Raw genomic sequence first — 24,403 nt, 5'->3', positions numbered from 1 at the left:
GGCACCTCATGGGGGAGAATCAAGTAACATTCATGTTTGGCTTTTCAGTCCAGTTTTTTCTTTCATTTACCATGTTTTTAAATTCATCTGATGTTGTAGTATTGTATCAGAATTTTTTATTTTATTTGAGAGAAAGAGTGTGTGTGAGCAGGGAAGAGACAGAGAGAGAGAGAGGGGGGAAGGGAGAGGGAGGGAGGGAGGGGGAGGGAGAGAGAGAGAGAGAATGAGAATCCTAAGAAGGCTCCACATTCAGCACAGAGCCCGATGCAGGGCTAGGTCCAATGACCTTCGGATCGTGACCTGAGCTTAAATCAAGAGCTGGACATTCAACCAACTGAGACACCCAGGCACCTAAGAATTTTTTTAAGGTAGAATAATATTCCATTATTGCTTACAACTTGGGTTTTATTGACACTTTGGAGACACCATACCTTAAGGGAGCTCCTTAAGTTCGAGAAGTTTATCTTTTAGTGTAGGTTATGGGGCACTGGGTTTTCTGTGTCTTACAGCTGAAAGAACTCCAACTGGCCTACAAGGTACACCTCAGGCTCTTGTGTGAAGCTCCAAGGTGAGCGATGAGGCCCAGAGAGTACTCAGATGGAAGGTCTCCAGCACATGGTAAAATTTACACAAAATTTTTGCATGCGTGTGTGTAAATCTCATCTATATTTACATACACACAGGCACAAATGTGCAACTAAGGCCACACCTTTCATTATTTTCCTCCTCCCTTTAGCTGCTTTGATAACTTTTTTAAAAAGTTTATTTTGAAAGTGTGCACTCACATGCCAGTGGAGGTGGGGCAGAGAGAGAGGGAGAGAGACAATCTCAAGCAAGCTGAGTGAGTGGGGCTTGATCCCACAACTTCAAGATGTGGAGAAACAGCCACCCTCTTACACTTTTGGTGGGAATGTAAACAGGTGCAACCACTCCAGAAAAACAGTGTGGAGGTTCCTCAAAAAATTAATATTAGAACTCCCCTATGACCTAGTAATAGCACTGCTAGGAATTTACCCAAGGGATATAGGAATGCTAATGCATAGGGGCACATGTACCCAATGTTCATAGCAGCACCTTCAACAACAGCCAAATCATGGAAAGAGTCTAAGTGTCCATCAACTGATGAATGGATCAAGAAGACGTGGTTTGGGGCACCTGGGTGGCTCAGTAGGTTAAGTGTCTGACTTCAGCTCAGGTCATGATCTCATGGTTCATGGGTTCAAGCCCCACGTTTGGCTCTGTGCTGACAGCTCAGAGCCTGGAGCCTGTTTCAGATTCTGTATCTCCCTCTCTCTCTGATCCTCCCCTGCTCACACTCTCTCTCACTCTCTCTAAGAAATTTAAAAAAAAAACATTAAAAAATTAAAAAAAGATGTGGTTTATCTATACAATGGAATACTACATGGCAATGAGAAAGAATGAAATCTGGCCATGTGTATGTAGCAACATGGATGGAACTCGAGGGTGTTATGCTGAGCAAAATAAGTCAGGCAGAGAAAGACAGATAGCATATGTTTTCACTCAATGTGGAATAGGAGAAACTTAACAGAGGACCATGGAGAAGGGGAAGGGGAAAAAATAGTTAAGAAGAGGGAGGGAGGCAAACCATAAGAGACCCTTAAATACTGAGAACAAATGGAAGCTTGGTTGGGGGTGGGAGGGGAAGGGGGGTGATGGACATGGAGGAGGGCACTTGTGGGGATGAGCACTGAGTGTTATATGGAAACCAACTTGACAATAAACTATAATAAAAATTTTAAAAATAATAAATAAAATAAAGGTTATTTGGAGAGTGTGCGTGCGCATGCCAGTGGGGGAGGGGTCAGAGAGCAAGGCAGAGAGAGAATCCCAAGCAAGCTGTGTGCTCGGGGCTTGATCCCACAGGTGCAAGATCATGCATGACCTGGATCAAAATCAAGAGTTGAGTGCTCAACTGATGGAGCCGGCCAGGTGCCCCAGGAATTCTTTTCACAGCTGTTAATTTCAACAGTTATTCAGGACTTAACATTCTTCTTCATCATACAAAATATACATAACTCCAAACTGAGACATGGCGCCTGGTGCTCTGAGTAGCACAGATGGATGCCTCATTTCAAAAACACTTCTCAACAACCTTCCCTGGAGTTGGAAATAATCAAGTGCAGTCAAGGGTAAAGAATAAAAGCATTTATTTAAAAAACACCGTCCAGCATCAGGAGATCCAACTTCGGTAGGAAGCGTGAAGGGCGGGGTGGCTGATGTTTTTGAGTGTATGAAATTGGGAGATATGCAAAGCTGTCTGGTTAAAAATCCATCTATATATTTATTATTAAAACTGGAAGAGTGAGTAAGGAAGCTACTATAATAGAAAGGGACTTCAAGTAAAGACGCCGCCGCCGTCCCATGAAAACAATCTCTTCTTCAGTAAGTACTGGCAAAGCTGGAGGTCTGACTTCCTTGTGGGATTAGGCAGAAGCTCCTCATCAACATTCCGTCATGGCTATGGAGAGGCAGATGCAGAAAGATGCGAGCCGACCCCCTGTACTCATAAGAGATGCAGAAAAGTGAGGAGAAAGAAAAATGGGGCAGAAGGACTTTGCTCAACGGTCCCCATAAAAATGTATTTTGAAAGAATCTGAGGAAGCACAGATCGTCCTTCTTTGCTGACTATAAAAGTGTTAACAGACAGCGTTAGAAATCAATTATGCTGTCAGACATCACAGTAGCCTTTCACTGTAAGCGTAGCTAACGCCTCCTGCAAATTATGACACATCACATTACAAAATTGGTTTTGTATTTTTTTTTTTTTTTTTTTTGCTCGTTTGCTTTTCTGGTCCCTAGTTGTTCACATTCTGGGAGAGGACAAAGGCCTTTAGAGAGGCATCAATTCAACCCTTTCATTTCACAGATAAAGGAGGGTAAGGTCACATTCAGCCTCAGTGGCAGAGACTGGACTGGAACCAGGTCTGCTGATCCCCCCGTGGGGTGCTTTCCCTGTCACGACGGGATGTGATTCGCACTCCACCCCGTCCCCAGTCTGTACCTGAGGGCTCTTGTTCCGGCTCGGCTGGGGAGGCGGGGCCTGAGGGGAAGGAACGGGGCCATGTGGGCCTCTCTGCCTCGCTGTGAGCGCCTCCTACTTCCACCCCAAGTCCACACATAATCTACAACACGCATGCACGCACGCACAGTCAGGCCGCTCTGATCACCCAGCTGAGAAATACTTCCTGGGCAGAGCACTGTGACAGGAATTTCTTTTTTAGTTCTTTTTTGATATTTATTTATTTTTGAGAGTGAGAGCCAGCATGAGCAGGGGAGGGGCAAAGAGAGAGAGAGAGAGAGAGAGAGAGAGAGAGGATCCGAAGTAGGCTCTGTGCTGACAGCAGAGAGCCTGACGCGGGGCTCAAACCCACAAACCGTGAGATCATGACCTGAGCTGAAGTCGGGAGCTCAACTGACTAAGCCACCCAGGCGCCCCGGCAGGAAGTTTTAAAGGCTGCCTTAAGAGAGATTAAGGAGAACATCTGGTCAAGGACACTCCAGGGGACATGGTGGCAAGGTTCCCTGGAGTCCCTAACCAGGATGCCATCAAATGGCATTACTACTCAGTAGCAGGCACTGTCTCCAAATACCCATATTCCAGCAGAGAGAAAAAACACATCTGATTGGATTCTTTTAAAAAGCCCCACCATTCTCGTATCTGCTTTTAATTTCCTATTTATCATGACTTAACATTCTGAATGTTCTCTGGGGCTCTCCATCCTTCTGGGTGGCCATACCAGTACCGCTCAGCTGCAACAGTTCTGGGAGGTGCCTCAAGAGCGAGGATACTCACATCTCCCGGGGATGTCTTCTTCCATGTGTCCTTGGAGAACAAAATACTAGTGTTACCGTATTTTGATAAGGTCTACCCTGTAAGTCTGGGTTGAAGGGCTGCTGCAAGGAATGTGAATTAAGGCTAATCTTCTGGGATATTCGCGAATGAGGAGAACCGTGATGGGAACGTTCTTCAAACTCTGATGATCTCCGGTTTATCAACACATCGTTGCAGAAGACCTCAAGTCTGCGCAGTGTCCCGTACGAACTTGGCTTTCTTGGTGCCCCTAGGTTTCTGGAAGAGCCACATTCTCTTTTATTTCTCAAGGGAAGGCGAATCATCTGTTGCAGAAAACAAGAGTCAGCCTTGGGGGGCAGGGGGAGGGGGGTCCATCTCAGGCGATCGATTGCCTTCACAGGGTAGTTCTGGTCTCTTTCCATATAGATTGCTGTATCTTATACACAGACTCCTGGAAGATCCTCTCCACTTGGGTAGGAAAGCCACGGCTCTCCTCCTCCAGGGCATTGATGGTGCGCAGAGCAAAGGGAGTCCTTTCTCGGGGCAGGGGGTTATTCAGGGGTCGCAGGGGTATGACAGAGTTATACTTGTGCCTCCTGTTCACCGAGTTCATGAGGGACGTGTAGAACTGGAACTTACACCAAGTGTCTCTTAAAAAGTTCTCGGTCAACAGTAAGATGGTCCAGGCGGACCCGTTGACGGCGTCATCCAGGTTCTGTAGGTGCTGCCTGCCGCACGGCATCTCGGCGAAGATTATTCCGGGTCTGATGCCGAAATCATTCTGCAGCAGATTCTGGACTCTGAGGGCTTCATCCGTGTCGTCTTCTGCGTGCAGTATCACAAACTTGAGGAATACCTCCTCCTCTTCCCCTTCAGACGCCTCTTCTGTGGCCTCAGGGCCCTCCCGCTCTCCAGGGGGCAGCGGGGCGCCAGGGCTGCGCTCAGCAATAGCGCGTAGGGAGATGTCCTCGGATTTCTTGGACTCTGCCTCGTGAGGTCTCTGACTCATATCTACACCAGGGCTTTTTCCCCAGGGCAGAGAGAGAGGGCAGGGGTCTATTTTAGACTTCCCGACACCCATTATCAATATCCAAGTCGGGAGAGGAGACCTTCACTTCTTCCTCAACGTCTCTTTTCATTCTAAAAAGGGAAGAAACAACAAAGCAGACGAAAGCTTGTAAAAGCGATCAACACATTAAACATGGAAAATGTGTTCTTCATTCGACCGGAAATCCCCGAAAAGATCATAATATATAGGTCCTGAGAAAGAAAGGCCAATCAGATCTTGGGGCCAGGTGACCCTTTGTCTTTTATGAGCATCACAAGGGCCACCACAGGGAAGGCCGAACAGAGCGTCAATGTAACAGGAGACATTTGGAAATCTTAAACGGTATTATGTTCGCACTGTAGACCTCCAGAATAAAGTCAGTTGCCTTGGTATTTCACTGGGATGGTACCATACCACTCTCTCCATATGGAGTCTAAATCCAAACTTCTTCATTATCCAATTATTGTGTAAATGGGAAACAGTGAAGTTGAAAACAACAGAATACTCAAATATAAAAAGTATTTTTGTATCAAACACAAACACAAAACAGAACACACATTTCCTAAAGAGCATTAGCCTCCAGCTCTACTAACTCAGCACAAAGAGAAGACCTGAAATGGCTAATGAAGTGACATCCAGGGTTTACCAGCTCAGAGCTTTCTGGCTGCTCTGGGCTCAGGCACTGGTGTTGGGGCTGGTGGCGAAATTGCAGGAAGGGTTGTGAAAAGTACAGAATGTCTTTTTCTGGCTAATCTTGGGAATACTTCAGAAAACTTAGGGTTCATCGACAGAGAAATTGACACTTCATTTTGGGCATGGAATATGGAAACAAAGGCTGCTGATTTTCTCCAGTGAAATCAACAAAGAATCATTATAGTCTATCCTCATTCTGTTGTTTTAAAAATTCTAAGTTCAGGGGCACCTGGGTGGCTCAGTCAGTTAAGCGTCTGACTTTAGCTCAGGTCATGATCTCGTGGTTCATGAATTTGAGCCCCACGTCCAGCTCTGTGTTGACAACTCAGAGCCTGGAGGCTGCTTCTGATTCTGGTGTCTCGCTCTCTCTCTCTCTGCCCCTCCCTTGCTTGCACTCTGCCTCTCAAAAATAAATAAAAACATTAAAAAAAATTAACATTAAAAAAATAAAAATTCTAAGTTCATAGTGGAAGAATGAGATCAGCTATGAAAATAAAGTACTTCACGTGAATCTAGTTTAAACAAATTTTCAGGTAATGTTGTTAACAGGACCCCTAACTAGGCAGTTTCAAGGGGGATTCTTTCATCAAAAGATAGAAAATTTACAACAGAAAAATAGGGGCTCCATATTTTCAAAGAGGGGCCCAAAGGCTCTATTCTGGAGCTTTTTTAAAATATATATTTTTAAGTTTATTTATTTTGAGAGAGACAGAGTCCCAAGCAGGCTCCACGCTGTCAGCACAGAGCCGATGTGGGGCTTGATCTCAGGAACTGTGAGATCATGACCTGAGATGAAATCAAGAGTTGACTGCTTTACAGAGTGAACCACCCAGGTGCCCCTCTATTCCAGAGTTTTAATATTTATTGTTCATGGACAAAGGCCAGAGTTTAAATCAAGAACACAATTAGGTTTACAATCATAATGATTGTATATGAATAACATATACCAAAATAATTTAGGTTTAGAAAAAAAGCATTTAGCAAAAATGGTGGAAAACTGTTATGGGAAGAAAAGTTAAGGAAAAACACAGAACATTTTTTAATGTACTTAAGCAGAGAAAGGGTTTGCTACTGCCTCTGAACAGTGAGGGAGTTGCTCCCTACTGTGTCTCCTTTATTATGTCTGTACTTTAGCTTCTACTCGACAGCTACCAAGAGGTACTCTATGGCGTTAACTCCAAAATGCCACACACATCCATCCCAAAGAGCAAAACTGCGTGAATTTGGAATCTCTTCACTGGTTAGAATTAACTGCTGACTTTGTTGTTGTGTGAGGGAAAAAAAGGTGTTCTTTGCAAAGCTGCAGCAAGAAGCTTCTCCTGTATAAAAAATAATTGTTGGGGTGCCTGGGTGGCTTAGTCAGTTAAGCGTCCGACTTTCGCTTAGGTCGTGATCTCGCAGTTCGTGGGTTCGGGCCCCGCGTCGGGCTCTGTGCTGACTGCCGGCTCAGAGCCTGGAGCCTGTTTCAGTCTGTGACTCCCTTTCTCTCTGACCCTCCACTGCTCACGCTGTCTCTCTCTCTCTCTCCTAGAAATAAATAAAAAAGCCTTAAAAAAATTAAAAAAAAAATTGTTGAGTGACTTAACCGAATTGCTGACTTGCTATATGCACTCTATAATACAGTCTGAAACTGACACAAGACTGTATGTTAACTACACTGCGATTTCATTTTGAGAGAGAGAGAGAGAGAGAGAGCTCACAGTGGGTGCAGAGGGAGAGGGAGAGAGAGAATCCCAAGCAGGCTCCACACTGTCAGCACAGAGCCAGACGCAGGGCTTGAACTCAAGAACTGTGAGCTCATGACCTGACCGAAACCAAGAGTCACATGCTTAATCACCACCCAGGGGCCCCCATTACACCGCAATTCCAAAAAACTATTAACCATTCAGAAGAATCTACTTATGGTGTCAATTAGAAAGCGCTCTGCTTATATTCACGGAGGTAAATGCCATTATCATCATCACTAGCAACTCAGGTCATTAGTTTCTCCTGTACCCTCCACTGTTTCTTTATGAATATATATTCTTTTTGCCATTCACAAAAATGTATAACCATTCATGTGTATGCATGTATATAAAACACACACACACACATACTGAAAAACAGCAGTGCACACACCGAGCACATAATTTCCTCACTCTTGTTTACAATGAAATCCTCAACCATGTGGGTAAAACCAGATCGTTCTGTGTTCCTGGACATGTGAGCTGTTCCCAATCGGTTCCTATTATGGACAAGGCTGTAGAGAACAGCTCGGAATAAGTCATTTCATAATGTGCGCAAGTTCATCTGCAGAATCATTCCCCCCAAATGGGATTTCTCTATCAAAGGGCAAATGCGTGTGTCAAGGACAGGTTTGGCCAAATTACTCTAAGATGGAAACTTTTGTGTGTCTGCTTTTAACCTGACAGAATGATATCCCGACTCCTACCACTTGTCACAGTAAAGATCTAAGACCAAAGCAATAGTTACCATTGACAACAGCCCAACCAAGCTAATTATATCCTCTCAGGGCAACAATGAGGTGGACAAACTCAACTCCTCAGAATGGAGCTCTGAAGGGAAGATCAGGGGATCCTAGATAAGAAGGAAGGAGGGTCCCAAATATACCCACTTCCTACCTAGCAAAAGAGGGTCTCCATAGGGTCCCCCACATTAAATAGGAGTAAAGTGAAAAGGATAATATGACAAATACGTGTACTTGGCAAGCAGGCATACAGATTACAGGAAGTGAAAAGAATATAAAGAATAGCAGGCAAAAGACCAAAAAAATTCCAATTTTTTTGAAGACTGTGTGCTCTGGAAGGGCACCTGGATGGCTCACTTAAGCATACAACTTCGGCTCAGGTCATGATCTCATGGTTCATGGGTTCAAGCTCTGCATCGGGCTCTGCACTGACAATGTGGAGCCTGCTTGGGATTCTCTCTCTCCCCTCCTCTCTCTCATTCTCAAAATAAATCAACTAAAAAAACAAAAAAAAAAAAAAAAAGAAAGACTATGTGCTCTGGAATCTGCCTGAATGTAAGTCCCAGCACTCTGCTATAAAAAAAAAAAAAGGCCGTGTGATAGGGCGCCTGGATGTCTCAGTTGGATAAGCGTCCGACTTCGGCTCAGGTCATGATCTCACATTTCATGGGTTCGAGCCCTGCATCGGGCTTTGTGCTGACAGCCAGCTTAGAGCCCGGAGCCTGTTTCGGATTCTGTGTCTCCCCTCTTTCTGACCCTCCCCTGATCATGCTGTCTGTCTCTCTCTCAGAAATAAACAAAACATTTTAAAAAAAAGAGCCATGTGACTTTAGTACAAGTTACTTGATAAGTTTGTGTTTTAATTTCAACATGTGCAGAGCGGTGATAATCACAGCAGACACTTTCAGGGTTTTTATGAAGATCAGAATGGCTGAGAACAGGGCTCCATACGCGTTAGCAGCCATTCTGGTTATTACATACGTAACAAAGGAGGTAAAGAAGCATTTACACAGGCAGGGCTTACACTCTGGGGCGGGGCTACTCCAAATGAGGTCCCCGGACAAGCCAGCCGTCTCTGAAATGTCTGGTGCCAGTCCCCGACAAGATGGGGACACTGTGCCAGGATGTTAATCAGCCACATCAGAGAGGTATGCTTTCCAGTTCAGCTGACTTTTTTTCATAGCAAGACATTTTCAATGCAGAAAGCAGCAGGGTTTACCTTCGGCGCCTGCTTCTTCTATTATGAGACCAACGCTCTGAGTAGTAATGCCCTAGGAGACGCTAAAGAGAACTAGTAGCCAATGAAATAAAAGTATCAAAGCTGAGAGAACAGAATTCCCTGAAAAGAGAGACTGCAGACAAATCAAGGGTCCGATACCATTATGAAAAAAATAGAAAAGGCAGAGAGTAGAAGAAACAGGATTGAAAGCAAATCAGTTAAACACGGTGGAAAGGCTTGAGAAAAAAAAAATCAGAGAATATAGAATGGACAATGACGACAAAGCAATTTGAAAAAAGTCATAGCTACGGAGATTAAAAAAAAAAAAGCAGCCAACAGAATAAAAACCAATGCATCTGAAATAGAAAATTGGATGAATGTAGCATGAAATTCGAAGATGTAACAGATTCAACCCCCACTCCCCCACAATCAAATGCTCAGCCTTACTGATCCCAATCAGACATTATGTGCCTTCTGATGTAATTCGATACGTGTACACAGCATAACGCATGAAGCAGTCTTGCCAAAAACGTTTAGCCTGAGTCTAACCAAGTCTTTTGATATAATTACCAGTTTACAGAAATAGGGAGGACATGAAAAATGTCCACCAAGAGGGGAATGGAGAAAACAACTGTTTTATGCCCATTATCACGGAATAGCACTTGGCAATATGTAGGAATGAACTACTGATACACGCATGGACATAGATGAATCCCAAACTAACTGTGTTGTATGAAGGAAGCCAGACCGAAAAAAAGTACAGATTTTGATTCCACTTATATCAAAATCGAAAGAATGCAAATTGATCTACAGAGACGAGAACATTCCTTCAGACTTGCTTAGGAAGGACGGAGCTTTGACACCTCTCTTCCCTGTAGTATTTATTCCTTGTCCTACACGGCATTCTTGAGAAATGTTTTGCCCTCTATTTTTAAAAATCCACAGTACTTACAGAGCTCTGTTCTAGATGGTGATGAATTACAATTCAGGCTGCCCTCTCACTAGACTTGGGTCCATCCTCTCGGGACCCCTGAGTGAGGATTTATAATTTGATGATATGCTGGGGCAGAATCTAAAAATGCAAACAGGGGTGCCCTGGCTGTCTCAGTCAGTTAAGCATCCAACCTTGGCTCAGGTCATGATCTCAGGGCTTATGAGTTCGAGCCCCACGTTGGGCTCTGTGCTGACAGCTCAGAGCCTGGAGCCTGTTTCAATTCTGTGTGTGTCTTTCTCTCTGTCCCTCTACCTCTTATGTGTGTGCTCTCTCTCTTTCTCAAAATAAATAAACATTTAAAAAACATTTTAAAAATAAAGACATTGGTGACGGACATAAGCCATGCGAGTATCTGGGGGAAGAACATCCTGGTCCTGGGGCCAAGAGCACCTAATGCCAGAGGAACAACAGGAGATGGGGTACAGTGGGGCTCGAGTGCAAGGCGCAGAGAAGGAGGAAATATTAGGGCACCTGGGTGGCTCAGTCAGTTGAGCATCCGACTTCGGCTCAGGTCATGATCTCGTGGTTTGTGGGTTCGAGCCCCGTGTCAAGCCCTGTGCTGACAGCTTAGAGCCTGGAGCCTGCTTCAGATTCTGTGTCTCCCTCTCTCTCTGCCCAGCCCCTGCTCATGCTGTGTCTCTCAAAAATAAACATTAAAAAAATTAAAAAAGAAAAAAGGAGGAGACAATGGGGAGGAGGGTTGTGAGCAGAGGAACACCCCAACCAGACTTTGGTATCTATAGGACTGGCAGAATGAAGACAGGCAGGAACACTTGTTAGGAAGCTGGTGCAGGACCCAGGGGCAAATGATGGTGGCCTGGACCAGGGCCCGGCGGACGGGGTGAGTAGGGGCTGGATCTGCGGTATACTGTGGAGGCAGAACCATGGGGTCTGGTCATGAGGCTGAGTAGGCAGAGATTACAGTCAGGAGTTTGTGGGAGCGGTCTAGCCCGGAGATGTGTATCTGACTTTCATCGGTGTACAGATTGTTAAGTTTATACATTTATTTATTTTGAGAGAGACAGAGAGAGCAGAAGCTGGGGAGGGGCAGAGGCAGGGAAAGAGAAGAGAATCCCAAGCAGGCTCCGTACTGTCAGCACAGAGCCCGATGCGCAGCTCGAACTCACGAGCTGTGGGATCATGACCTGAGCCGAAATCAAGAGTTGGATGCTTACCCGACTGAGCCCCCCAGGCACCCCAATGTATATAGACCGTATTTAAAACCTGAAGACCATAGGAGATCATTAAGGAAATGAGTATAGATAGAAAAAGGAGACGGTCCAAGGGCCGAGCCCTAGGGCACTCCAACCATGTAAGGTCAAGAACAGAAAGGACCAGCAAAGACGACAGAAAGTGAGCGGTTAGGAAAGCCAGAAGGGTCCTAGGAGAGTGTGGCGCTGACTCAGAAAGAAGAGAAGGGAAACGGTTCAAGGAAAGAGAGCGTGCAGGTGTCTTCCAGTGCCTCCAAAGGCAACACAGGACAGGCTGCTGAAGGAGCCATGAATGCATGACAGATGGACTCAGTGAGAGTGGCTTCTGCGGGCTTGTGTCAAACGTGAGGTGGGGGCGGGGGACCCTCATGGGACAGGGCTCCAAAGGAAAGAAAAGAGGTTCAAGACTGAGTATAGAGAGTAACTTGGAAGGGTTCTGCCATAAGAGCTGGGGGTGGGAGGGGGCATGGAGCCCTAAGAAGATTTGCTACAAAGATGCCTGTTGGTTTCCGACAGCTATCTGGTGGAGGTACAGTTTGGTGATGCTGGTGGGAAGGAGGGGAAAAATGAGAACTGGTGGAGGGAAGCCCTGTGTAGGCGAGGCGGGGGTGGGATCCAATGTCGGTGAAGACTCTTGATCTTGACTCAGGTTATGATCTCGTGGTTCATGGGTTCGAGCCCCGCATCAGGCTCTGCGCTGACAGTGCCCAGCCTGCTTGGGATTCTCTCTCTCCCTGCCCCTTCCCCGCTTGTAGGTGCATGCGCTTTCTCAAAATAAATAGATAAACTTACAAAAGAAATTTAAAAAAAGAAACAGGCTTTATGTGAGATGATTTTTCGCAACTGTAGGCTGATGTAAGTGCTCTGAGCACGCTGAAGGTAGGCTGGGCTAAGCTGGAGTAGGTGGGGTGTATTAAATGCGCTCTTAGGGCGCGTGGGTGGCTCAGAAGTTAGGCGTCCGACTTCTGCTCAGGTCATGATCTCGCAGTCTGTGGGTTCGAGCCCTGCCTTCGGCTCTGTGTTGACGGCTCAGAGCCTGGAGCCTGCTTTGGCTCCCTCTTTCTTTGCCCCTCCCCCACTTCTTTTGCATTCTTCCCCTAGGAGAGTGCCCCTCCCCCACTCATGCTCTGGCTCTCCCTCTCTCTCCTTAGGATATGTTCAATTTACGATGGGTTCATCAGGATGCAACGCCATGGTAAGTCCAGGAAGATATGGACTCAGGTTCTGCAAAGGAGTTCTGCCTCCTGGTGGCGACGCAAAAGTTGTGCCTGGGTTTCCAGCCCTACAGATTTCAGACCTGGAGCCCCACAACCACGCAAGCCAGTTCCCTAAAATAAATGCACCCTGCCCCCACTCTATCCAACCTACTGGTCCTCCCTCTATAGAGAGCCCTTCTACAACCTTCCTTAAGGGTTGCACTAGAGTTATGAGTTCATATTTGCATTTTTAAAACATTTTGACCACCTGGGAAGAGAGGGCCCCAAAACAGCAATAAGTGAAATAATGCTCTGCCATGATTTGATAATAAAATACAAGAACATATACAACTTTCAGTGTGTCCATGCGTTTACCCCAGAAAAAGCTTATTACTGAGATAACTGTCCCGGAAATGTAACACACCTAAAATTAAGGCACCTAGTGCTTGAATCCTTCAGCCTTGAAGAGCCTCTTAAGGTTTTTTCTCTATCTGAACAGCACCATCTTGTGGCGAATATGCGTAAAGTCAACAGTGTCCTCCCTTGTTCAATTACATTTCATCCTTATTAATAAATAAGTGATGTGGAAAACTTACTCTGTACCACGACCTGCTGGGTTTCTGGGATGGGAAGCCAGGATAAGTAGACACTCACTGCGCTATTGCTTCGTCCAGGACAACAGGTGCTACGAAAGCGCTCAGGAGGGGTACCTGCAGCGAAGGACACTTGCATGAGTAAGGCTGAGGGACATGGACGCTTTCCCGGCAGGGGGAACAGCATTTGCAAAAACACAGAGGCACCACAGAACAAAGTACATTAGGATCCTTTCCCACTAGGTGTTTATATGGCTCAAGTATACATGGTGGGGGGGGGAGGGGCAGTACCAGCAAGAAGTAAGGCTGAAGATAAACAGGATTAGTGAGGGAGCTGCCTAATATATTCTGTTCCGGACTTTGAACGTGATTACATTGGCAGAGAGCGCCTGGAAGGTGGTAAGTAGGAGGGGCATGATCTGACTTGTTCAGGACAGGTTAAAATGGCTGCAGGCAAGGAGACCAGGCTGGGGTGTGTAAGGCTCTAAATGGGGGAGAACAAGGAGCTGAGAGGCTGTTGCCATAATCTAGGTGATGGAGCAGAGCCCTGTACTAAGGAAGTGACAGGGGACGTGATGATATGTGTGGGGTCATGGTTGGTGGGGAGGGCTCACAGAGAAAGAACCAGGTATGCGTCCCAAGCAGCCCTGTGGAACTGGGTGGGTCATGTGGCCATTTGCTGTTGTGAACAGGGTGGGGGGAGGGGAGCCCTATTCATCTAGTCTGGGACACAGGGAGCTTGTCCCGGGACCCGGAAGAGGAGGGGCCATCAGGCACTCACACGTGTAGGTCGGAGGCCCAGAAGATCAAATCCTGAGCATCCGAGAATACACAGAAAGAGGAGAGCAGAGAGCTGAAGGCAGAACTACTGCCAGAGGGGCATCTGGAGGAGGAGGACCATAAAGGAGGGGAGGAGGGGCGCCTGGTGGCTCAGTTGGTTAAGCCTCCGACTCCCGATTCTGGCTTAGCTCACGATGTCTGGCTTCATGGGACTGAGTCCAGCACTGGGCTCCGTGCTGACCGCGTGGAGGCTGCTTGGGATTCTCTCTCTCTGCCCCCTCCCTCATTCGCACGTTGGCTCTCTCACTTTCAAAATAAATAAATTTAAAAAGAAAAGAAAAGAAAAAGGAAGGGGAGGAGTGGCAATGGAGGAGCAGGAAAATCAGACCCACGATGCTACCAGGAGCCAAAGGAGGAGAGCGCCTCAGGCAGCGGCTGGCGTCCACAGCATCCAGCACCTCAAGGTCCATTGGGGCAATTACAGAGGAATGGTGGCGTCACCAAACGAGACAAGGGCCCACAGGGTGTGAGGGCAAGCATGGCCAAGAAGGAGAAGGGGGCCAGGAGTTACAAGGGAACACGGGGTCCGGAGGGGATTTCATTAAGAGAAGAAAAAACCTGGAATGCTGAGAAATGGAATGTGCTAGGAGAGAGAGAGAAGACGAAAAACAGGGGTGTGGGCTCCTGTTAGTCCTGAGCAGCGTGACCTCTCCTACTCACCCCGTCCCGCTCTAGAAGAGGAGAGAGGCCACCTGATGCCTGAGCGAGGATGATGCCTGTGACGAACACTGCAGATGACTCTGTGACCTACAGGACTTGGGGGGACAAAGTGAGCGCCCTTCGGTTTCTAGGAAGGGGTGGCTGCATTACATGGGAGACAGCAGACTGCTAGTGCTCGTGCTGTCTGGAAGTGCAAGCGTGGAAAGTCAGCGGACAGTATGGGTGTTCAGCAGCCAAAGGGACGTTCTCTTAGGGTTAGGGTTAGGGTTAGGGTTAGTAAGGTTAGCGCAGCCAACATTTACTCCACCCTCCTTTTGGTGAACCTTCCTGTACTTCCTGCACCACAAGGACTAAAAGCCATATTCCCTAGACTCCCGTGAAGGTAAGATTCCAGGCGTTACTTAAGTTCTGCCCATCAGATGTACTCACGGGTCGGAGGGAAGGATGGCGAGGCAGAGCACAGGGCAGCTGTTTTGCTGCTTTAGGGTTCGGGAGCAGGCGGCTAGCCTGGGGCGAGAGCCCAGCTCCATCAGACCAGCTCTGCTCGGCGGTGTTACCAGAGGCTCTTAGACACTCAACCGAGTCTAGGTCTCCAACTTTCCCAACGATACTGTAAATCCTGTAACAGCCTCCAATGCGTACCTTTCTGCTTCAACCAGCCGGAGTAAGTTCTGGCCTGTGCAACTAAACTGTGACGGACACAACATCCACATTCACGACCAAGCACGACTGCAGAGGTGGGCAGCAACACATGGCCTGCCACCTGCTTTTGTAAATAAAGTTTTACTGGAAGAAAGGCATACACATTCACTGATGTGCTGTCTACGGCTAATTGCATGCTAGAGAGGCAGAGTTGAGTCGTTGCAACAGAAACTGTATGGCCCGTAGAGCCTATGATATTTACTGTCTGGCCTTTTCCAGAAAAGTCGGTTGAACCACAGCAATCCCCTGAACTACAGCTTGGGAGTGCCAAGCTCTATCAGGCTCTGTCCCCCAAAAGAACAGACCTATGCCAGCCAGGTGAGGAACATGTGGACTTTTCTTTGATTTCTTTACTTTGGGAATATTTTTTTAAATATTTATTTCTGAGAGAGAGAATGAGCTGAGGAAGAGCAAAGAAAGAGGGAGACACAGAATCTGAAACAGGCTCCAGGCTTTGAGCTGTCAGCACTGAGTCCGATGCGGGGCTCGAACTCAGGACCTGGGAGATGATGACGTGAGCCAAAGTCGGATGTTTAACCAACTGAGCCACCCAGGAGCCCCTACATTGGAAATATTTTTAAATCCCACTAAGGTATTCAATAATTTCAAGAATACAATGAGTAGAATTGGAAGTCACTTGATCTTCTACTGAAATAACATTATTACTTTTTTAAAAACCATTAATTTTTGAGAGAGAGAGACAGACACAGAGTGTGAGCAGGGGAGGGGTAGAGAAAAGGGGGACACACAATCCGAAGCAGGCTTCAGGCTCTGAGCTGTCAGCTCAGAATGCGACATGGGACTTGAACTCATGAACTGTGAGATCATGGGGTGAGAAGAAGTTGGTGCTTAACCAACTGAGCCACCCAGGTGCCCTGAAATAACAACTGAGAATTGGCTGTCACATGTTTATTTTCTTCTTTTGAGGGCTGCACAGAATCCATAAGGATGGCAAAGGGCTATACAAATAAAAGGATTAACTGTCAAATCTTTCCCACTCCTATTTATTTACAGTCAAAGTAAACTAGTGCCTGCATTTTTCATTTTAGGTAGCTGCGCTTGTATTAGCAACGTTAAGGTTACAGGGGTCTAGCACCCTGTACCTTTGTTTCAGAGCACTAACTATAGCTACAATTAGTGATGTGTGCCATTATTGGCTTGGACTCTCATTTTTCCCACTAGAATGTGAATTCTTGCTGGACGATGACCAAACCTGTCTTGTTCACTGTATCCAGGGTGTCGACCATAGCCAGCGTTCCAGAATACCCTCTAAAGGACTGAATGAGACAGTTCCAAATATAAGACTAACACAGTCTTTTAGATTTAGAGAGACCGCCAAACAGAGAGTGCTTTACCCTATCACAGAAATTACTGACTCAAACGGAATAGGAACTAATCAGTCCAAACACACCTTGTTGGATGTTTTATTTTATTTTACTTTTTTAAGTTTATTTATTTTTGAGAAAGAGAGAGAGAACACAAAGGGGAGGGACAGAGAGAGAGAGGGAGACACAGAATCTGAAGCAGGCTCCAGGCTCTGAGCTGTCAGCACACAGCCCGACACAGGACTCGAACCCACGAGCTATGAGATTGTGACCTGAGCTGAAGTCGGGCACCCAACTGACTGTGCCACCCAGGTGCCTGACCTTGTTAGATTTTTTACATGAGCACAGGGCGCCTGGGTGTCTCAGTCAGTTAAGCATCCGACTTCGGCTCAGGTCATGATCTCAAGGTTCGTGGGTTCGAGCCCTGCATTGGGCTCTGTGCTGACAGCCAGCTCAGAGCCTGGAGCCTGTTTCAGATTCTGTGTCTCCCTCTCTCTCTGACTCTCCCCTGCTCACGCTGTCTTTCTCTCAGAAATAAATAAAACATTAAAAAAAATTTTAAACGAGCAATTATGTTACATATGTAAAACTGATGTGAATATGAATACGGTGCATTCATTTAAAAACACGTCTCCAGCACCAGAGTTGGCAGAAAGCACTTCCTTTTTCCTCCAGGCTGAGCTACTTACTGCTCCGGTGGATGCCCCTAATACCCTGTTCGTATCTCTCACGGTGTATATCACACAGCACTCTGATGTCCTCACTGGCCTGAGGGGCCTTCTACCTCAGCCTCCCAGGCTTTGCTACGGTCAATGGCAGCTTTGCCTGCCCAGTGAGCACAGCCGGACACTGGAGGCATCCCTGACATGGTCCCCTTCCTCTCCTGCACTTTTTACTTCTAAGCTGTCACCAAGTCCTGCCTATTCGACCTCCAAAATACATCTCACATTGTTCGACTGTCTCTCTCCACCACACTTTCGCTCTGGATCCACATCTCTCTCTCTCTCTCTCTTCTCTACCACACTGCTTCCCAGTTTATCTGGTACATGCCTTCCTGGTCAGTCTGGATCCTTTCTCCGCTTATCTTTACAAACATATCTATCTGATCATGTTACTCCCATGGACAACTGTGCAGGGGCTTCTTACTGCTCTTAGAATCAAAACAATTTTTTTAAATTATGTAAGGGACAGGTGTACAGCATTAGAATTCAACATCTATATACACTACAAAGTGATCACCCCCAAAAGTCTAGTTTCCACCTACAACATTTTTTCTTCTTCTTCTTTTTTTTAAAATTTTTTAAAATGTTCTAGTGGGGCGCCTACGGCTGAGTCGGTTGAGCACCCGACTTTGGCTCCGGTCATGATCTCATGGTCTGTGAGTTCGAGCCCTGCATTGGGCTCTGTGCTGACAGCTCAGAGTCTAGAGCCTGCTTCAGATTCTGTGTCTCCTTCTCTCTGCCCCTCCCCTGCTCTTTCTCTCTCTAAAAAACAAAACAAAACAAAACAAAGCATTTAAAAAGTTTTTTTAAATAAATATTAAAATGTTCTATTTATTTTTGAGAGAGACAGAGAGCAAGTAGGGGAGGGGTAGAGAAAGGGAGAGACAGATTCCAAAGCAGGCTCCAGGCTCTGAGCTGTCAGCACAGCATCTGACGCAGGGCTTGAACCCATTAACCATGAGATCATGACCGAAGTCAAACGTTGAACCTTCTGAGCCACCCAGGCGCCCCTCCCTACAACATTTCTTAATAGGGCAAATGAGACACTGCATGATGTGGCTCCTTGACCTCTAATCTTATCTCATGCCTCTCTCCCTTGTTCCTCCAGCTCCCTTATACATGGTCTTTTTTTCAGTTCCTCAAGCTTGCTTAGCTTTTTCCTGTCACAGGATCTATGGAAACGTATTACTGCAATTTTGAAACCTGAGTTATCAGGCTCTATTTTATTATTAGAGAATGCGTACGTTGTATCGTAGGCTAGCCAAAATTCTATGGAAGGTAGACAGTCAAAATGTCCAAATACTGGCAAAGGGCAACAGGAACAATGCCACGTGACTGAATGCTATTAAATCATTAAAAATGTTAGTTAGAAATAATTTCAAAGGCCTGAGAAAATGTTTCCATAATACGTGAACAAAAGTAGACTGTAAAATAGCGTGGGCAGTATGCTATCAGCTTTGAAAAACAAACTAGAGAGACAACAGATTGGAAAGAAGTATGACAAAGAGATATCACTGGTTATCTGTGTTTGGCAGATATGTGAGTATACATATATCTATGTGCATATCTATATCTATGTATTTCCTTTTTCTACAATGATAAAGCAATCTGGAAAAAATAGGTTTTTGGTAACTACGCAGTTTTCCAGGTTTTGTATTTTTAATTTTTTTAAATGTCTATTTATGAGAGAGACAGAGAGAGAGAGAGAGCAGGGGAGAGGGAGAGAGAGAGAGAGGGAGACACAGAATCTGAAGCAGGCTCCAGGCACAGAGTCCAATGCCGGGCTCAAACTTGTGAACTGTGAGATCATGACTTGAGCCAAAGATGGACGCTTAACTGACTGAGCCACCCAGGCGCCCTGGGTTTTGTATTTTTAAGAAGAAGTCATGTTAACTTGACGCCCAGACAGGATATTCCTCATGTGCCCTATGTGCACATTCCACATGGGTGTAGCCCATCTCCATGGTTAACTGTATGCTTGCCTGTTTTTCAGTTTATATACTTCCCAGGAGTCTGGGAACGCTAACTCTACACCAAAATAGGGCTCCTCCAGTTTTCTATTTTATTGCAAAGCACCAGAAGGCAGAATGTATACCTCTCTAGGACCTATAACAGGTCCTTAAAGCAAGTCAATGTTTAGTCACTCATAAAACAACAGAAACAAACAAGGCATTTTTGCTTCTATGCAATATAAAAACAAAAATACACAAACGCATCTTCCTGGCCACCTGCTCTGTCCTCTGTGGAGCCTCTTGAGTCACTGCTAGGAAGCACTAGGTTAATGAGTGTGCTTGACAGACAGCAGCTTGTGGCTGGGGTTCTGATTATTTTTTTAAGTGTTTACTTATTTTTAAGAGAGAGAGACAGAGTGTGAGTGGGGGAGGAGCAGAGAGAGGGAGACACAGAATCTGAAGCAGGCTGCAGGCTCTGAGATGTCAGCACAGAGCCTGACACAGGGCTCGAACTCGGGACCGGCAATATCGTGACTTAGGCTGAAGCTGAACGTCTCACCAAATGAGCTACCCAGGTGCGCCTCTGATTTTTTTTAAGTTTATTTTCATTTTTAAAAGAGATAAGGGAACAAGGTGGGGAGGGGCAGGGAAGAGAAGGAGACAGAATCTCAAGCAGGCTCTGTACTGTCAGCAGAGAGCCCGACACAGGTTCAAAATCACAAACCAGGAGATCATGACCTGAGCCGACTCAGACACCTAACAGACTGAGCTACCCAGGTGCCCTAGACGTTCTGGTTTTAACTTAACTCCTGACTTCTCCTTAACTCACCTACTCTCATCTTCTCTTTGTTCCTTATTCCAAATGCCTTCATTTAAAAATGTTATTTCATCTTCTATTCTACATATTTATGCATCTGAAATCCCAATTCTGAAATGGGAACATTTTTTTCCCCTCTCTTTTAAAAGAGGGGAAGGAAGTACACATGCTACTTACTGATAACATCACACAACTAGTTCCTTAGGATAAAAATGAGAAATAAGCATTATCAACGACTTTTTATCATCCAACAGCTTTTCATAAAGATAAAAATATTATTTTTCACTTCTATCCACATCTATTTTAAAAAGAGAACTGGGGCGCCTGGGTGGCTTAGTCGGTTAAGCGTCCGACTTTCGCTTAGGTCATGATCTCGCGGTTTGTGGGTTCGTGCCCTGCGTCGGGCTCTGTGCTGACTGCCGGCTCAGAGCCTGGAGCCTATTTCAGAGTCTGTGTCTCCCTCTCTCTCTGACCCTCCCCTGTTCACGCTGTCTCTCTCTCTCTCTCCTAGAAATAAATAAAAATATTTAAAAAAAAAAAAAAGAGAACTGAATTTTGCTATAAAATCTTTATATTCTGATAGTGGTTTACTTACCACACAACTTAAAAACTTGTGTAATATTCTCTGAACATGCTCCTACCTGTTTCTTCTTCCTATTAAAACTACCTATTCCCTGGGGCACCTGGGTGGCTCAGTTGGTTAAGCATCTGGCTTTGGCTCAGGTCATGTTCTCGTGGCTCATGGGTTCAAGCTCTGCATCAGGCTGTATGTTAACATCTCAGAGCCTGAAGCCTGTTTTGGATTCTGTGTCTCCCTCTCTCTCTGTTCCTTCCCTGCTCACACTCTTTCTTTTAAAAATAAGTAATAAAATAAATATTTTTTAAAAACCTACTTATTCCTGGTACCATTCAGAAAAATCTCCAAATGACAGACTATTGTTTCCTAATGATACCAGGGAAGTGACAGAAAAAAAAAATTACTGCACATTCTTTTTGATAAATGGACAATTTTTCTTTCATTTTCTCTATTTAGAAATGAGAACTGGCTTTAATGGGTAAATATTCTCCAAACCAGGAAGAACATTTTCTAAAAATGCTGAATGTAAAAACAGCAAAGCTGCACATCTTATGAAAACGAGGCTCAAGGGGCGCCTGAGTGGCTCAGTTGGTTGGAAGGCCGACTTTGGCTCAGGTCATGATCTCATGGTTTGTGGGTTCGAGCCCCGCATCGGGCTCCGTGCTGACAGTTCATAGACGGGAGCCTGTTTTGGACTCTTTCTTTCCCTCTCTCTCTGACCCTCCCCAGCTCACACTATCCCTCTCTCTCAGAAATAAATAAAAAAATGTTAAAAAGAATTAAAAAAGAAAGAAAATGAGGCTCAAGACAAAGATGGTGGCACATTTTTGATATGATAGAACCCTTGAAACCAGCGGTGATTTAAAAGACGCCACAGGCTTTGGGGCGTACTGGAGACTAACATGCAGCATCTAACAGCAACCCACACCAAAGGTCACTGGCAAAGGGCTGTTAAAATGGCAAAAGGGATAGTATTTCTTTTTTTTTTTTTTCTTAAATTTATTTCTAGGAGAGAGAGAGACAGCGTGAACAGGGAGGGTCAGAGAGAGAGGGAGTCACAGACTGAAACAGGCTCCAGGCTCTGAGCTGGCAGTCAGCACAGAGCCCGACGCGGGGCTCAAACCCACGAACCGCGAGATCATGACCCAAGTGAAAGTCGGACGCTTAACCGACTAAGCCACCCAGGCGCCCCAAAAGGGATAGTATTTCAACAGGGGGGCAAGAGAAGGTGAAGGTGGACAGCCTGCAGGGGTCGAGCCAACGCCCACTAGAGGCAAAAAGAACAGCAGCGCCATCAGTGTCACTGGTAGGGTAAGGGCGGGGGGGGGGGGGGGGGGGGGGGGGGGAAGGTGAGGGATGAGATCAGAGTCGGAGGTTAGATCACATAGGGCTTTGTGTTTTTCTGACTTTGACGAGAAGCTCCTGGGTTTGAAGAGAAGTGAAAGTTCTGATTCTATGTTTGTTTGTTTTTTTTTTAAATCACAGCTGTTGGGAGCAAGAGCAGAAGCAGGGATATCCAATCAGAGACGTACAGTCATCTAAGTAAGAAGGCATAGTGGTTTTTGTTAGAGAGGGGGTGATACGTGGTCAGACTTGAGACATCTTTTCAAGGCAGAGTTGACAGAATTTGCTGGATGATTGGATGCTGGGTCTGAGCTAAAAGGACGAGTCCGGGGCGATTCCTACTGTTTCAGCCTAGATGAACGACAGTAACATTTACTGTGATGAGGAAGGTAAATGAGGGAAAAACACAAGGGAGGGCTGGGTGGCTGAGGGATTACTAATTCTGTTTGGACACATTACATTTATTTTTTTTAACGTTTTATTTATTTTTGAAAGAGAGAGAGAAAACAAATGGGAGAGGGGCAGAGAGAGAGGAAGACACAAAATCTGAAGCAGGCTCCAGGCTCTGAACTCTCAGCACAGAGCCGTTCTCAGGGCTCGAACTCAAGAAATGGAGGATCACGACCTGAGCGGAAGTCGGACGCTCAACCGAATGAGCCACCCAGGCACCCATGGCCACACTACATTTAAATGCCCATCAGACTTCCAAGTGGAGATGTTGAGTCAACAGTTGGGGATATGCGTCTGGAACTCAAGACAGAAAAGTTAAAGGGAAACATTTGTAAGCTGCCAGCTTAGAGACCTTATTTATAGCCATGGCCTGCCCCTTCCGTTAGGTATTGCCTTGGGAGGGGCGCCTGGGTGGCTCAGTTGGTTAAGCATCCAACTTCGGCTCAGGTCATGATCTCAAGGTAGGTGGGTTCAAGGCTGGCATCCGCCTCTGTACTCTCATAACAACTCAGAGCCTGGAGCCTGCTTCAGATTCTGCGTCTCCCTCTCTCTCTGCCCCTCCCCAGCTCCTGCTCTCTCTCTCTCTCACTCAAAAACAAACATTAAAAATTTTTTAAAAAGAAAGAAAGAAATTGCCTTGGAAGAAAGTATGCCTAGAAAGAGAATATGGCCAAGTACTGAGCACTGTGGCACTCTGAACATTCAGTGGCTGGGAAAACAAGAGAAACCTAGAGATACAGGAGAGGCCGGTGAAATGAAAGGAAACGCAGGAGAATGTGTGGCCAGGAAGCCAGCGGAAGGAAAAACATGGAGGAGAAGGGAGCAATCAACTGTGCCGTGGAAGGTGAAAACTGGCACAGACCCTCGATTTCCCAAGGGGCGGGGGAGCGGGGCAGCTTGACTGGGATGAGAGGGGGTGGAGGAAACAGCAGAACTAGAAACTTGGGAAGCAAGCATTTCATTCAAAGAGCTGGGGAGTTTTTTTGTTCTTAAATCAAAGGGAGCAGAGAAATGGGTGGGACCTAGAATGGAGATGTTTCGTCTAGGGGGTGTTAAGGACGAAATTTATCAGATGTTTGTTAAATAAATAAACACCAGGAGGAGCAAATGACAAGAGAGGAGGTGCCAATGATTTAACAGTCTAAACGTAGTTTATGCTTCAAGTTCCATATAGCTGGACACATGAGTGACGTTTACTGTGCTTCAAAAGGAGATAAGGTAGTTTTCTATACCTGCTCATCTGCTTTCCGATTTAAATGAGATCTCAAATGGAGTTGGAGAGCTTTAGAATCAACACACTATTGCAAGTGTCAAAATGTATCGGATCTTTAAATATATATATTCATATCTATAAATAAAGATTAATATATATCTTTAAGCATATAAGTAAAAAAAAAAAAATATATATATATTTAGTGTAGTTTACTGCCTAAAAACTAGCGCACAAACCAGCCAGCCCAAATAAGCTTTTAGCCAAGACACCAAATACGGAAACCAAAACCGAAAGTTTGGGCATTAGTTCCGTGCGTGTCCAGCTAAGGCTCACGGAGAACCTCTCCGCCACTTGCTTATGTTCTGAAGTTTTTCCCAGAAACAGGTTTTCCGGTCAAAAGGAAACCTATAAGCACGGGGCTGAGCGGATTCTCCCTGCAAGGGGAGGCATGCCCCCACCGAAGGGACGGCGCCGCGCCGGCCAGCCCCAAACTCGCCCCGCGCCCCGATGCCGCTCCCGCCCGGACGCCCGCTACTCGCCTGGACAGCGGCGACCCACGCGGGCCC

At 46.0% G+C, this 24,403-nt stretch overlaps 1 protein-coding gene across 2 annotated transcripts; it reads right to left on the bottom strand.

Annotated features, from left to right (window-relative positions):
• Positions 1-3,401: 3,401 nt before the first annotated feature.
• Positions 3,402-23,885, bottom strand: TICAM2 (toll like receptor adaptor molecule 2). Of its 2 annotated transcripts, none has more exons than XM_039252596.1 (3): positions 23,857-23,885; positions 13,297-13,352; positions 3,402-4,954 (listed from the first exon to the last, which is right to left on the bottom strand). In XM_039252596.1, exon 3 carries the CDS (start codon positions 4,893-4,895, stop codon positions 4,209-4,211), a length of 687 nt encoding a protein of 228 aa, XP_039108527.1. In that variant the 5' UTR covers positions 4,896-4,954; positions 13,297-13,352; positions 23,857-23,885; the 3' UTR covers positions 3,402-4,208. The 2 variants fall into 2 exon arrangements, with proteins under 2 accessions (XP_039108527.1, XP_039108526.1); XM_039252595.1 differs by having other exon boundaries at positions 13,239-13,352; positions 23,857-23,884.
• Positions 23,886-24,403: the final 518 nt, after the last annotated feature.

The sequence above is a fragment of the Hyaena hyaena genome, unplaced genomic scaffold (assembly GCF_003009895.1).
Source record: "Hyaena hyaena isolate Hyena2069 unplaced genomic scaffold, ASM300989v1 scaffold_431, whole genome shotgun sequence".
Classification (NCBI taxonomy): Eukaryota; Metazoa; Chordata; class Mammalia; order Carnivora; family Hyaenidae; genus Hyaena; species Hyaena hyaena.
This window is presented reverse-complemented; position numbering and strand designations above follow the sequence as displayed.